At 41.5% G+C, this 16,377-nt stretch overlaps 1 protein-coding gene across 1 annotated transcript in view; it reads right to left on the bottom strand.

Moving 5' to 3' along the window:
• Window positions 1-842: 842 nt before the first annotated feature.
• HAO1 (hydroxyacid oxidase 1) overlaps window positions 843-16,377 on the bottom strand; it is a 38,436-nt gene continuing 22,901 nt past the window's right edge. Inside the window, exons 3-8 of the mRNA XM_060785707.2 lie at window positions 14,006-14,261; window positions 13,441-13,616; window positions 11,227-11,318; window positions 7,889-8,047; window positions 3,550-3,619; window positions 843-1,701 (exon numbers count right to left, since the gene is read on the bottom strand). Coding sequence (XP_060641690.2) covers window positions 1,631-1,701; window positions 3,550-3,619; window positions 7,889-8,047; window positions 11,227-11,318; window positions 13,441-13,616; window positions 14,006-14,261 — 824 coding nt within the window. The 3' untranslated portion in view covers window positions 843-1,630. The remainder of the gene's footprint in view (window positions 1,702-3,549; window positions 3,620-7,888; window positions 8,048-11,226; window positions 11,319-13,440; window positions 13,617-14,005; window positions 14,262-16,377) is intronic.

Here is a 16,377-nt window from a genome sequence, read left to right as displayed (position 1 = left end):
AACCCAAAGCAGATATTGTGAGATTGTCTGGGTTATATGGCTGTGTGAACCCTAAGTCATGCCTTCCTTATCACTGCTATAGAGTTTGGATGGATTATTTTGCTCAGCTTTTTGTTACTGTATTAAACAATCATTGACTTTTGATTATTTACCCCTTTTCACCTAGAAAAGCATTTAAAAAATGCTAAAATTGTCTAAGACGTTAAAATGTTACGAAATATGATAGCCATGTATAAATATGTGAGAGGAAGCCACAGGGAGGAGGGAGCAAGCTTGTTTTCTGCTTCCCTGGAGACTAGGACGCGGAACAATGGCTTCAAACTACAAGAAAGGAGATTCCATCTGAACATGAGGAAGAACTTCCTGTGAGAGCCGTTCAGCAGTGGAACTCTCTGCCCTGGAGCGTGGTGGAGGCTCCTTCTTTGGAAGCTTTTAAACAGAGGCTGGATGGCCATCTGTCAGGGGTAATTTGAATGCAATATTCCTGCTTCTTGGCAGGGGGTTGGACTGGATGGCCCATGAGGTCTCTTCCAACTCTTTGATTCTGTGATTCTACCTGTTCATTTTCCTCCCACTGCTTGTGACACAATGAACATGTTTTTCTGCATTGATGACCGAGACATAGATAATAATTTTGAAGGGTATGAGATTCACCATAGCAAAGTAATGGGGGTGAGGGCAGGTTTGCGTCCATCCAGCTGTTGTTATACCACAACTGCCATCATCCCTCTGTATTCTGTATTGGTGAAGCTATCTAAGGTAGATGGGAATTCTCTTCCTTTCTGGAGGGAGACATTCATCATTACAGGTAGGGAAGAACTGAAACTGTTCAAAATCTGAAATTCCAGGATGACTTCATGAGTTGGTTTAATCAGTTTGTATAGCTGTGTGTACACAAATTTAAAAACCATTTTACACTCCTCTATTTCCCACTGCCTCAGCTGTCCAATCTCTGTAAACTTAATTTTCTTTTCCAGTACTCCGCTGCCAAAAGTATCCATGATGCCAGATTGCTACGTTCAGAAACTAGAGTATGATTAAATATTGCAGGCAATATCAAAGAGGTATCCTTGGACTTCAGATTTCAGCTGTTCTTTCAACATAATGTGCTTTCCCACCATGGGCTTACTTTTTTTAAAAGCTCAAGTGCTCCCAGTCATGTGAGTCAACAGCTTCAAAGCAGCATTGCTAATATTTGTATAAGTACAGCTCAGTAAATCTCATTCCATCCGAACACTTACAGCATTGGAAAGTGACGACTTGTATAATACCCTAACTGGGAGCAATTCAGCTTCTTATTTGGGCAACATATTTTATCACTTAGGATGGCTAAACATGGATGAAAGGACATTGACTCACCTGTCTAAATATTTCTAACATCTTCTTATCCCATTTCCTCTCAATGTTAAAACGATAGCTTGACACATTTGGTACATTTGTAAAAGGAATCTTAAGTTTCATAGCTTAAGCAGAAGAGCTTTTCATTTTGAACCAGATAAAAACCACTTTGGAGGCTTAATTTCACTTTGCACGCTCACACCCCAACCCTGATTTTGGGGGGTTTTTTTGGTAAGAATTGACAAGTGATAACCAATCTATTTGACAGGTTGAGGTGAAGCAGAAAACGCATCTACATCTTGGAGGCAGCCCACTGGTCTCTCCGAACCAATGTTCTGTCTATTGCTTCCACACTCTGACAGCCTGGAAAAGAAGAGAAACATTTTGAAAGGATTATCTATGCTAAACAGGCACTCCAATAATTTATTCAAAGGATTTCTCTACTTGTGTAGCGATCCTCTGCCTGCTGAATCCTTACACACACATTCTCTGCTCCAAATTCTCAGGAGGCTTCATCCTCTTTTCACTAGTATGCAAAGCTTTTCCTATTTAAACAGGCATTTAGCCTTAACTATTTGGAGGAGAAGGATGCTGTTTTTAATGTGTCGTTGTGTGTTTGTAACTGTTTTAACAGAAAGTTTATTGTTTTCTTGTTAACTGCCATTAAGTTATCGTCAACTTATGTGACCCTAAAACTGAGAGATTTTAAGTTTCCTTATCATCAATTGGAGCCCCCAGTGATGCAGTGGTTAAACCACTGAGGTGCTAAACTTGTTTATTTATTTATTTATTTATTTACAACATTTCTACCCCGCCCTTCTCAACTCCCTGGGGTACTCAGAGCGGCTTACATTGGCAACAATTCGATGCCACAAATATGACACTATAACAACAATGTAGACAATAAATAAAACAATAGATTAAAAACAGTTAAAACATTATTATCATCTGATCGAAAGGTCAGAGGGTCAAAACCAGGGAGTGGTGTGAGCTTCCGCTGTCAGCCCCAGCTTCTGCCAACCTAGCAGTTCAAAAACATGCAAATGTTTGTAGATCAATAAGTACCGCTCTGGCGGGAAGGTAACAGTGCTCCATTCAGTCATGCTGGCCACTTGACCTTGGAGGTGTCTATGGGCAATGCTGGCTCTTTGGCTTAGAAATGGAGATGAGCACCAACCCCCGAGTCATACACGACTGGACAGTGGAAAGCCTTTACCTTTACCTATCATCAATTGCCCTGTTCAGATCTCACAAATTCACAGTTGAGACTTTAGAATCTATCCATTTGAAATATAGTCTTCCTCTTTTCCTACTACTTTACCAAGTGTTATTGCCTCTTCTGGTGGTGGCCTATGGAACACACTCCCAAATGAAGTAAGATCTTCTCCCTCCCTCCTGGCTTTTAGAAAGAAATTAAAATCATGGTTTTGGGACCAGGCCTTTGGACAGTAGATGTATGAAGAGTTTTAGAGGGACATTGACTGGAATGGCAATACGACTGGCCAGATAATACGTTTTGATTGTTTATTGTTTTAATGATTGCTTATGTACTGTTTAATTATGATTTATGCTTAATTGTGGTTTTTATTATTGTAACTGTTATGGATTGGCATCGGGTTGGTGCCCAATGTAAGGCACTGATTTTTTCCAGCTATGTGTAAACTGCTTTGAGTTCCCCTAGGGGTGGGAAAAGTGGTATATAAATACTGTAAATAAATAAATAAATAAATAAATAAATAAATAAATAAATAAATAAATGTGCTCAGAATATGGCATCCTCATTTTGATCATTATCAGTTCTAGGGAGAATTCAAGTTCAATTTGATTCCTTCAGCTGTAATGATCAGCTATTTCCAATCCAGATTGGATTGTTTAAAACCGCATTGGAGATGTCTTACAATGAAAAAGGGGAGCTGCAAAGAGGAAAGGCTATTCAGAGTTCTATGCATAAAACCATGTATATTGTGCATTATGCATAAACGGTCCAAGATTTCCTTTCTTAACCCCTCTAGCTGAAATGATCATATTGTGAATGGTAGATAATAAGTAAAGACCTCTACCTGAAAACCAAATCAAATGAAAGTTTATATAACATTCTACTGAGTAAAACTCTTAATTTTTGGAGTATTGTTGTTTTTCAAGATGGAACACAATAGTACAGGGAGAGTGAGAGTGAGAATAGAAAGATTTCTATTGTATTCTGCATCTTACCAGAGAGAGCCATTGCTAGGTGGAATTCTTCTTTCAACATCTGAAGAACCTCCTTCACACCTTGCTCACCCTAATGTAAACAAATGACATAAACATAGATGTTGTGATTTCAATATTAACTCAAGACATATAATTTTGTAATGCAAATATAATAAATGTAATTGAGGTAAACTCAGGTTGTTGTTGTTTTCCCTAAATTTAGCTGGCAGACAACTTTAGCTGATATCATCTCTAGCTCTGAAGGATCAGCCATGTTGGATCTTCACTAGCTTCACTGTTCAGTGCCATAAGGATATCTTTTCCATTGGTACACTGAACAGTATGTTAAGGTGTGTATTAACTACCCACACATAAATTGATGGATTGAATGTAAGGAAGCACATTGAGTTTCATTTCTGGCAACATGGTGATCGTATTGCTCAAGAGACAAAACAATGAGGGCTTGGGAGTGCTTTGATTTTGTGTTCCTGCAGGGCAGAGGGTTAGATTGGATGGCCTTTGTAGTCTTTTCCAACACATTGTCTATTGTCACCCTTGCCACATTAAAAGGTTGTAAACTCTTGTGCCTTTTCTCTAGTAACTAAAGTACTAGTAAGGGGTACAGACATAGCAAATCGGTCCAAAAATTGTGACTTCTGTTTCAGCTAAGTACTTCTGAGAACAGAGTGTAGGAAATTGAATTAGTTAGTAATGCAACACCATATCTGCTGCCAGAGGTGGCCCTAGGTAATTTTCAATGGTAAGCAAACAGTATTTTGGCGTCCCCCCCCCCTCCCCCAAAACCAATCACTATCTATCTATCTATCTATCTATCTATCTATCTATCTATGGGGGCATGGACAAATTTTGGCCCTCCAGGTATTTAGGACTTCCTACTGGCTGTTTGGAATTGTGGGAATTGAAGTCCAAAACACATGGAGGGCTGAAGTTGGCCCATGCCAGCCATACATACACACACACACACACACTAGTCATCCCCTGCCACGCGTTGCTGTGATCCAGTCTAGTGATCTTGAAAAGAAAGTAATAAGAAAGTTGGTTTCTAATATATGTAATTTCTTAATGCTTGTGGGTAAATAGTATTTCTTGTTGTTTCTTTGTCAGTGTTGATGTAGTTCCAACACAAAATACTGAAGGGATTTGGGGAAAATAGACTCTGATACTGGAGGGGTTTTGGGGAAACATGTACAATAATTTAGATTTGCAGTACCTTCAGTCACTTCCGTTCATGAAGAAACCTCCTTGCCGCCCTGAGAGGGGTGATGGCACAGCTGCCTGGAGAGGCACTTGCAATGCTGCCCCTCTTCACACAGGAGAAGAGGCCCTGTGCTCCATCGGCTCCTGGGTATGCGCTTTGCATTCTCTTCCCCCACACGCTTTGCAACTCCGGGAGAGGGACACGTGCCGGCATTACCAGGCGCACGGAAAAAGAGCCCTCATGCAGGGAGCATGCTCTCCCTCCATCCTTCCCTCACAAGTGCGCACGTTGTCCTCCTCTCCTCCTCCTCCTTGAAGGCCAAGGGAGACAACAACGCCAGTGTGCATCCTTCTCCCAGCGTTAGGAAGTGCATGGAGAAGGAGGGCGATGCAGGGCGCACATTTCCTAATGCCAAGAGAGGGATGCGCAGCGGCATTGCCGGGCACGTGGGAAAAGAGGCCTCGTGCATGCCTCTTTTGTGTTTCATCTTGGGTGCTATCTTTGAAATGTGTCATTGTGTATGTAAACAGCTATCCCATGATCCCAAACATTTTTATTTATTTACAGTATTTGTATACCGCTTTTCTCACCCTCAGGAGGACTCAAAGTGATTTACACACTTCTAGTTCAAAGCACTTTGGATCAGGGATACTCAACCTGTATTACATTACAAACTGCTAGACCGGCTGTTAGGTATTGTGGGAGTTGAAGTCCGAAACACCTGGAGGGCTGAAGTTTGCTCTTGCATGTGCTTGACCCAGAAGCAGATGAAGAGCCCTCCTTCCATCCAACTGCCACTGCTTTGGCCTTGGAGAAACAGGTGGCATGTGAAGCCATGGAGCCCTTCCAGACAGGCCCTATGCCGCATTATCACAGGGTGTTTACGCCCTACACCACTGGAAAAATTATACTGCCTAGCCGGTATTGCGCCACCTGACATCCGCCGGGAAGTGGCGGCCAATAGTGAAAGGACCAAGGCAGAGACATCTCCAGCTCATCCTCTGTTTGGGTATCAGCCAGCACGTCAACGACTTAAATCTAGAAATAGTTTTCTAAGATCTACAGAGACACTCGCTGGAACACCTCAGCAAGCGAGAGTCCAAAAGTGGCAGCCTCAAACCCAGTTCCCTAAGCCGCTCCTCATAGGGCTTGTTCTCCAGACCCTTGATTATTTTAGTCGCCCTCCTCTGGACACATTCCAGCTTGTCAACATCTCTCTTGAATTGTGGTGCCCAGAATTGGACACAATATTCCAGATGTGGTCTAACCAAAGCAGAATAGAGGGGTAGCATTACTTCCTTAGATCTAGACACTATGCTCCTATTGATGCAGGCCAAAATCCCATTGGCTTTTTTTGCCGCCACATCACATTGTTGGCTCATGTTTAACTTGTTGTCCACGAGGACTCCAAGATCTTTTTCACACGTACTGCTCTCGAGCCAGGCATCCCCCATTCTGTATCTTTGCATTTCATTTTTTCTGCCAAAGTGGAGTATCTTGCATTTGTCACTGTTGAACTTCATTTTGTTAGTCACACAGGATCATATTTTTGCAGTCCATTAAGTGTGTTGATGACAAATCAGATAAAGGAATACTGGGGAAATTAATATAAAGCAGTGTGTATGAAGGGACATTACATTTGGTAATCTAATGCAGGCTTTAAAAGGTTTTAAAGATCAAGTCAGGGTCTGCCGCAGTTTTTAGTTTTGGATATGTTTTTTATGGATTTTAACTGAATTTTTAAAATACCAATGATATTTAATTCCATTTTAATGTTTGCATATTTGTGGATTTTAAACTGTACTGAAATGTTTTTAATCTAAGCCAACTTGAGTCTTCTTGGGGAGAGAAAAAGCAGGGTATAAATAAACATAATAATGTGTTGTGGAAGGCTTTCATGGCCAGAATCACTGAGTTGCTGTGAGTTTTCTGGGCTGTATGGCCATGTTCCAGAAGCATTCTCTCCTGACATTTTCCCCACATCTATGGCAGGCAACCTCAGAGGAACAAAATCTGGCTACCAGTACCCTCTAAAATAACCCTCTAAAATCAGAACAATAAATAAAGAGCAACACTAAAAAAGGGGGGGGGGGAATTCCTGACATGAAGCAATCAGGGCCAGTTAACCGCTCCCAACAAAGGATTCCTGGGCAGCAACTAGCTCGGCTTCGAAGCTGCAAGGCCATTAAATACTCATCAAGATGACCAATTGCAACATTCACACTTACCTCAAGCAGACATGAGTTCTTTTTCCCACCCTGGACATTCCACAGATATACAAACTCCACTTGCCTAGTTACAAACAGACCTCACAGCCTCTTGAGGATGCCTGCCATAGATGTGGGTGAAACATCAGGTGAGAATGCTTCACCAAGCACCAAAGAGCATTCTGAACTCCACCAATAATAGAACTGAACCAAACTTGGCATACAGGACTTCCATGACTAACAGAAAATACTGGAGAGGGGGTTGGGAAAAATAGACCCTGACATTTGGGAATTGCAGTTTACCAAGCACCAAAGAACATTCTGAGCTCCACCAACAATAGAATTGAACCAAGCTTGGCATATAGGACTTCCATTACCAAATACTAGAGGGGTTTGGGGGAGGCATGTACAAAAGATGACATTTGCAGTACCTCTTGACCAGGCCTCCTTGCTGCCCTGAGAGGGGTCCAGGCTCAGCTGCAGGGAAGGAAAGGGAAAGCGAAAGAGCCTGGCTGGCTGCCTCCCTCCCTCCTGGCAGCACGTGGAGGGAGGACTTCCCTCTCGCCTAGTGGGCGGGGCCTGTGCTTCTCCATTAGAAGGCTGTGGAGGGCGCATGGGGCCTGCAGGAGGAGGCGTGGCCTAAGGACAGAACAGCGCCCCCTGGCAAAAAAAGTATTCCGCCACCGCTTACTTCGAGTAATGGACGGGCCGCCCCTGTCTGCTGCAGTGGTTTCAAAAGTACACCCAGACTAAAAAATGAAGATTTTTTTTCTTTCACTAACGAATGCAGTAGGCATTTGAATTCCAGCCCATCTAGACTGCATGTCTACAGACAGAGTACTGTCAAATTAAGAATTTGTAAGCTGTTCTGAGAACTTTCATGGTGGAAAAGCGGGGTGTAAATATTCTAAATAAATGAATGAATGAATAATACCTGATAGGCAAGTCCCCAGAGGATAGGTCTTCCCACGAACACAGCTTTAGCTCCAATGGCAAGAGCCTTGAGGACATCTGTGCCCTTTCGTATGCCACCATCAAGGAATACCTCAATTTTTCCTTCCACGGCTTCTATTATTTCAGGTAGGATCTCAATCTACAAATAAAGTCATGCGGGTGATTGAGTGGGGAAGAGAACTTCTAAATGTTTCCCAAAAAACTAGGACAAAATAAGTTGCAAGAACAAAATCTACCAGAATCTCTTTATGTTTGCATAACTAAAGACATGATCAGATGGGTTTTCCCCCATCCTAGCATGCTGCCAAGACAGAGTTTGGATGGAGTCTGCTGGAGCCTATCATATGATGCAGGGCTACTTCTGACAGGGCTTTGTCCTTGCTCCATCTTGTCAGCATGCTCAAAAGAAGCCCAGAAGTACACACACACATACACACACAGCAAAAGCCCAGATTTTGTGTTGGAGGTGGGGACTTGCTTCCTAATACACTCAGGGCAGGCAAAAGAAAACTGCTGCCACCTCTGCTAGCTTCTCTGTTCTTCCTCAGTAATACCTTTTGCCATTTTGACTATGCTTTCGCATTGCTTAGCCAAACATATTTCTTTGTTATAATCTGTAAAATGTCAGAAATTGCTTAATAAATTAGTGAAAGTCCTGGCAGTTTTGTTATGCTTGCACCGATGGTGCCAAACAATTCATCTACTTGTTCATGATTATAATTGGACATAATCCTGTGACTGATGAGTCCTAAATCCTTAATCAAAAGACCACAATTTCTCCTGGGTTTCATATGTTGATACGAGAACAAACAATCATGCACATGTACAAACTGATACTTTAGTGATGCTAAAGAGACAAGCAGGGGCAAGAGCCATTTCTTTGAAGACAAAAAATGGTGGCCAGAGGGAATCAAAACTTGCAAATTCAATTTTCTTGTATATTCTAACTGAGGTTTTCTAGTCATCTGGCACATAATAAAAGGGTTGTTTTTCCTCTTTAAGTTTTGCTTTGTTGCCAGAAATACTTTGGTTCCACTTCCGCATATGTATGCTGACTTTCACATTGAGGCGTACTGTGCCAAGCACTGTTACATGAGTATGACAGAAGCCATAATTAAAGCATACATTTCATCAGACACTAGGAAGCATTCACCAGTTTGGACTTGATTTACTCTCAAACCCAAAATAAGCTAAACCATATAGCCAGGTTTCAAGAAACTAAGCATTTCGAGCATTAGTTATTTTTATTATGAAATTGGAGGAAAACATCACTCAGTGACAAAGCATGTACTTGAAATGCAGAAATATTAGTCTTTGGTCCCTTCCTTCTAAATTTTAAGCGGGTGTGTGTCTCAGGTGGCAGATAGAAATGTCAAAATTATGGGCCAATTTCCTTGTCCTCAACAATAAAAGGGTGTTTTCATGCACTGAAATGATGTTCAATCTCTTCACTGTGGCTAGCTGTTATTTTTCACTTTTCATGACTTCTGAGCCACCCTGAGTCCCCCTTCGGGGGTAGAGAAGTGACGGGATAGAAATACTAGGAATAAATAAATAAATAAATCTTTTGTAAAAAGAATACATTTGATTGATTTTTGCACAGAAAATAGATTTACGAATACTTGGGTGAAAGGGGAAAAGTTTACTCTAGGTTCAGAGAGAAATAAAGAGATAGAAAGAGAGCGAGTGATCAGGAAAATGCAAGTGGAAAAATAAAAAAGATGAAACAAACGTATGCAAAGTGTTTGAGGGGTATTCAGCACTGGAAAACGTACCCATTGTAGAATTGCTGGATACAAAGTTTTTCAAAAACATTAATTGAAAGGCAAAATTGTCTTCTCTATATGTTTCTGAAAATTGACATTTCAGAGGATTGGAAATGAAAAGCCTTACAACTCAAAGAAAAGGCAGAAGACCCATGGCCTCAATTCACAGTAGTGCTCAATGTCAGAGCAGGTGCCAACCAGCTGCCTGAGCAAGTGTTAGAAATGGAACTTGGAAAGTGTCTCAGAGAGGGAGCAGCATGGCGAATCTGTCACCTTGCATGCAGCTCCCTCTCTGAGACACTTTTCCCATCACACGGGGAAAGTGTCACCCTTGTGAGGAAGCCCCGTGCTGGATCCACTGAAGCCAGAACAACACAGGAAGCCTCCCATATTGGGATGGAAGCCTCCAGCAATGCTTTCACCTCCATTGTGGGAGGGGTCTTTATTGGACGTCACACAACGTCATGTGATCTGCGACATCAGTGTCCATCCATCAGATGGGGGAAAGAGTCCTGGATCACTAAAATCACCAAGTCTGATGAGGTAGTATGTCTATTTTGTTAAAACCAAAAGATCTCTACCTCTTTAAAAAAAAAAAACCCTTCATACAAATCTCTTCATTTCTATGTTGTTATTATGTTTCTTCAAGTCAAATCCAACATACAGCAACTGTATTTTAGGGTTTTCTTGGCAAGTTTTATCCAGGGGAAATTTACCTTCTTCTGAGGATATGATTTGCCCAAGATAACCCATGCGTTTTCCATGGCAGAGTGGTATTTGAACCCTGGTGTAATCTAGTCTGACAGCCTTATCACACTGGGGCTATAATGCAGGCAGCCACATTCTTCTGGTTCGAGCAGAATTCTGGGAAACGTAGTTTGGGAAGGCAAGGACTTCTGTAGCAGAGTATTCAAAAGGTCCCACCCTAAACTAAATTTCTCAGAATTCTGCTCACACCAGAAGAACAGAGCTGTCCGTATTAAAGCCCCAGTGTGATAAGGGGGATAGGACCTGCCATACCATTTCACCAATTTTCACTGGCAAAGGGCAGGTGCACAGGGCGGCTCATGGTGCCCCACTCCCTCCCTCCTCCTTTCATCATGTGGATGGTGGGTAAGGGTGCTTTGGCACTCTTTCCCTCTCCACCATCAGATGGCAGAAAGTGTGGCAACATATGTTGCTCCGCCACCCTTTCTATTATCTCATGGGCTTTTTAGGAGCAAAATGCAGGTAGCTCTATCGCAGCTACCCAAAACACACTTACCTTCCCATAGTTAGGAGGAAGTGCCTTTTGATGCTCCCCCCCCCCGACTTTGGGGAGGGGAGTGGGTGTGGCCTGCCATGCACCATTTGATGGTTCCTGGTAGGCCTGGTCAAAAGACCCCCTTTGCTATGCTTAAAGGCAGCAAAACAGAACTAAGAAGCCCTATGTGAAGAGGTCTCTAGTCAAATTCAAACTACTATACAATGCTGACTCTTCTTAAATGCTATGACTGCCTTGAAATGATATGCCAAACTCTGAAACTTAACTTGATGTTCCTTGTATACTTACAGTAGCTGGAACCCCATCCAATTGACGTGCGCCATGGTTTGACACTAAAATCCCATTCACTCCATGCTTCACTGCTTCTCTAGCATCATCCGCTGTGGGGAGGGAAAGCATTGAGCTCTACAGGTTATGGCTGTTTATACAGTGAGTCTAACATTTGTAAAACGTTTCAGTTAACACAAAGAGAACTATGATCAACTTTTCAGAAAGCAGTTACTTAAGGAGTTCAATGCAGCAGCTAGGTTAAATGGAGCAACCTTGAACCCTGCTGAAATTAGCAATAGGCTTGTCTTTCAGGTCAAGGCCATCATTTATTGAATGAAGAGACCTTCAAGTGCCCTCTTCTAACTTGCCTACAAGCATTCATCTCACTAATCAGCCCTGCCTCAAAGCCAGCACTCTAGCTGAGAGATTTATGGCAGACAGAAATTAATGGTTACTGAAATTGTCTCCACATTGACTGTAATCATTTCATGATGTTCAAATGGATTTTGGTTAATTAACAGCAAACAGAGAAAGGAAGCGACCTTGTGATTCCACATAACATATGCAATTCAGAGGAGACTGTGGGCGTGCACATAAAGAGTGTTAAACAAGTTCAGACATACCCATTTCCTGATCACATCTGCTGTCACATTTAGTTACAAGCTAAAATCAGTTCTAGTGCTTTCAAAGAATTAAAAGAGATATGCTTTCATATTTATCATGTGGTCTGGGCATGAACCTTTAAAAGTGTTACAGTGCGCTTTGATTTTGTACTTCATACAAGCAGATGTACTCTGATTCACCCACCCACCTCGAAGAAACAAATGAGCAGAAATCTTCAGGAAAAAAAGTTTTGTGCTATAAAACTGTATATTTTGTGCTATAAAACTGTACATCACTTTCATCATATGAAAGTGTCAAAGACAGTGTAAAACTTGTAGAACAGATAAGTTTGTACTCTTTTGTTAGATTTAGATTGGAGCAGCAGATCTCAGCCAACCTTTTGCAGCTACCTGCCAACTCACTTCCTGCCATATTATTATCGCACTGCACTTTTAAATACCATTACTATTACTTCTGATCTTAGTGCCTGCAATACTAAGGGGTCTATGCACTAGGGACTGTTGGCTATATGAGCCATCCTGAAACTTTAAAGATACTATCCAAGAAAGTGGATCTATTTGAAGAATACGATTTGTAACTTTAGAGCCTTGAAAGGATGAACTATATTAACAGTAGATATAACACTCCTCCTGATGCTGATGCTGATGCCATCAGTAGCCACTGGATCTGTGTTTTAATTTTCTTTCTTCCCTGTCTTCTTTTCTCTGTTTACAACCTCTGTCTCTCTCTCTGTCTCTCTGTCTCTCTGTCTGTCTGTCTCTCTCTCTCTCTGTGTGTGTGTGTGTGTGTGTGTGTATGTGTGCTAGTGTGGTTTCCCAAATAAAAATCAATGGGAGCTCTGAAGAATCGGATTTCAGCATTTGAGTTCAGATACAGGGTCTGAATCAATTCAGGGCTGGTTTGAATCAATACAAACCAAATCAGATCCCATTCTGAATCACCACATCGAGTCCCAAACCAAACTGGGGAGGATAGGAGTGCTTGCACACCTACATTACCCATGACATAGATGGTTTTTTAATGTAGCGTCATCTGTTTTCTAAACATAATAGAATGTTTTACTATAATAAAATCTCTAAACAGTTTGCATTAAAACATATAAAATGATATACAACATACAGAATTGATTAAAAACACTGTAATTTAATTTTAAAACCATTACAAAAAAAATTACATTCAGTCTTGTTCATTTCATTTGGCCTGTTTATCTCCAAGCCACATGATTTCTTCACCTGGCAATATTACATTCCTGCCAGATTTCAGTTACCTGAAACCGTGTGCACAACTCAACACTATTAACAATTAGTTTACTTCTAGTCCCAGCATACCATTGTGGACTTAGAGATTCCTAAAACCACAAATTTGCATTCTTACATTACTGCTTCCCATCCAAAATAGCCAGAATGTTTCCCAAACCATCAGGAAGTTAGCCAAATACCCTTTCAAGTTCCTAGAAATCCTGCCGAGTGGACTATGCCATCTTGGGAAAAGTCAAAACTGGCCCAGCCCCCACCCCCACATACACATTTTTCTACTCTTGTTCCACACTATAACAGGAGTCTCATCTAATGCCCCCCATCACCTGAATTTAAGTCAAATTAAACCAACCTCTGATGATCCCTTTAGCAACAATGGGTAGTGAAGTCAGTCCTCTGAGCCACTTCATATCCTCCCAGTTAATTGAGGGATCAATAGCTTCCGCAACATAAACAGACAGGCCACTGTTTTCACCATATCCTTTTTCAGATGAAAATGCCAAATCATTCGTTTCAAAGTTTTTCATCCTGGAGATTTTGGAGGGCAAAAGTTGTCAGAAAATTCCATTTGACCAGATAATATTCAGACTTAGCTCCCAACAAAAAATGAATGCTTGTGGCGTTTGTAGGTTTAACATATAGTAATGTAGTGTGGACAAATATAAGTGAGTTTCTCTCTTTGTCTCAGTCACTGACTCAGAAAGAGCCATATTCCAGCAAGGCTAGATATACTTAGAAGGAGAGGGAGAAGTGCCATTTCCAACAGTGTTGGGGCACACTTTTAAGGGATGTGAGTAATAATAGTAGTTTGGAAAGGTTTCTTGAGACATATTTGAAACTTTTAAATAAAAAAAAACCTCTTGTGTGATATTTAGGGTAAAATAACCATCTGGAAGTGAGTAGCACCCATAACATACCTGAGATGTGGTGGGAGCTGAAACTTATTGCGTACATCATCTAAGCGCTTCCCAAGAAATGGTGTGTCCACAGTCACAAAAATGCCTTTGTATCCAGTTTTCTCTGCACGCTGCACCAAAGATTTGGTGACCTCCCGGTCCTTATAGATATAGAGCTGCAACCATCGAACTGCCTCTGGGGCTGCTTGAGCAACTTCTTCTATTGATGTTGTGGCCCATGAACTCAGCATCATTCCTGTCCCCATTGATCTGCAAGCTGACAAGCACAACATTAATGTCTGCACACAGTTCATCAGACAGAACTTGGCAAAGTTATATCATATTAAATGTTTCTTTAAAAAAATGAAAAGAATATTATTATTTTGTTTAAACTGGTGCCCTTTTATATAACAGGCCAAAGTGCTACCAATATCTGCAGTGGTGGCATTTAGCTTCTCTTATTAGAGACATTCTCCACTATTGACTCCCTGATAGCTTTTACAATTGGATAGCAAACTTACTTATCTGTTATCCTTGTTTTGATTTCAATAATCCCTAAACCACAGTAAATCCAGGAGTGGGAAACAAATTTATGACAATGCCACCCCTAAATAAGACCCCTCCCTTCAATGCCCTTCAGTTCCCAAAGTTTCTAGTGTTGCAGAGAGGAAGACATTGGAAACTGTTCATATCTAAAACTTGTATATTTGCTGTGTTTGCTGTGTTCGCATTTCCTTGGTAACCTTGGTCTGCCTCTTTCCTTGGCAATCATCATTTTTTACCATTTTTATAAGCGGCACCATTTTACGATATAATTGTATATGATGGGACTTGAGTGTTCTTGAATAGTTCTGTTGGGTAATCACTCTAACAAACGTGTGTCCATGTCTATACCTGAAGCCAGTCTAAGTATATATGGCAGCAAAGGGGACTGACTTTCACAGGAAAAGTGTCACATCATTGCTAACATTCAGATTTCCAGCATATTGTCTGCGCATGGAGCCACCACTTACCATCAGATGCAAGTGTTTTGGTAGCATCTGTGACAGGACTTCCCCCTTTTTTATTTCCAGCTCATACCAGATATTCAAAGATCCCATTAACATGGTTACTGTTCTTTACGCATCTTTCTTCACTTTGCCAGGCAGAAAACAAAGCTGTGACAGATATCCAGAACTTTCTATCCCAAAAGATTGTCCAAATTGCAATAACTCCTGACTTGACACAGTTTTCTATGAAAGGTATTAGAGCTCCACCTTGCGGAATATGTATTTAATGACAACAAGAGTTGTTTAGCTGAATTCCATCTTAAACAACCAGGAGTCTTCCCCCAAAGTACAATCCCTGACTAGAGGGCCCATGTGGTCTCGTCCAACTCTATTGTTCTGTGATTCTATGAAAGTACTTTTATTATTTTTCCTATACAGATGCAGACCTTCTTGTTCTAAGGTTCATTTAGATGGTTTCTCGAAATGCTTTTTTCTAGCAATAGTTCTAAACATTTTGGAAATAAAATTCAACTATGTCTAGCACCCCAAACAGCTTGGAAGAAAACATTCCAGAAACATCCTTGACAATTGCATGGGATAAAAATCCCTGCCTCATAAGCCATAGATATCCACTCACTGTCACCATACAAACATTTCCAGGAGCCTCTCTTTAATGTATGTTAGCAGGTTGGGGGAGAAGAGTGAAATAACATGCATTAGAACATTTAGTAAAGGAAATGAACACTTAACAGAGATGAGAGTAAGTGGAGATCAAGCAAGTCTGCTGGTAACAGATAAAATTCTGCTACTTGTCTAGCTAGGACAGTACAGCCCCCATGTTTGGCAAACCTGAGTCAGTTCCCTCTATGTTCTTATCCTCCTATGCAGAGCCTAGGGACAGTTCCAGACAGTCCATTAGTCTGTTTTATAAATGCAAATGTTCTCTGGTTCTAATCCACACATGACCCAGAAAGGGCATGTTTTCTGGAACAGATGCCCTCCCAAAACCTTCCAGGAGGACATGGAGATGGCCCCACTCCCTCCCAAAACCCCTTAAAATGTGTGTGTGGGGAGGAGTAAAATAACTTACCCAGCCAACATGAAACTGCTGCCGCCCTACTGCTGGCACATAGGTATTGCGCACCAGGAGAAGGGGGGGCACAAGTGATTTTTTTTCATCCTCCCCCCTCTTCTCCTGGTACGTCATTTCTATGCACCAGCGGAAGACCAGCAGCAGTTTCATGGTGGCTGGGTAAGTTATTTTACTCTTCCTTGCCCCCTCCCTTCCATTTTAAGGGGTTTTGGGGAAAGGGTTAGAGCCTTTTCACATTTTCCGGCCCGATTCAGCCTGAAAAACATGAGAGCATTGTGCGGACTGCCCCCTCTGAAGTCCCAGAACTTCTG

The sequence above is a fragment of the Anolis sagrei genome, chromosome 1, assembly GCF_037176765.1.
Source record: "Anolis sagrei isolate rAnoSag1 chromosome 1, rAnoSag1.mat, whole genome shotgun sequence".
NCBI classification, from domain to species: Eukaryota; Metazoa; Chordata; class Lepidosauria; order Squamata; family Dactyloidae; genus Anolis; species Anolis sagrei.
Note: the sequence above shows the minus strand (reverse complement) of the source record. Positions and strands in the feature narration are given on the sequence as shown.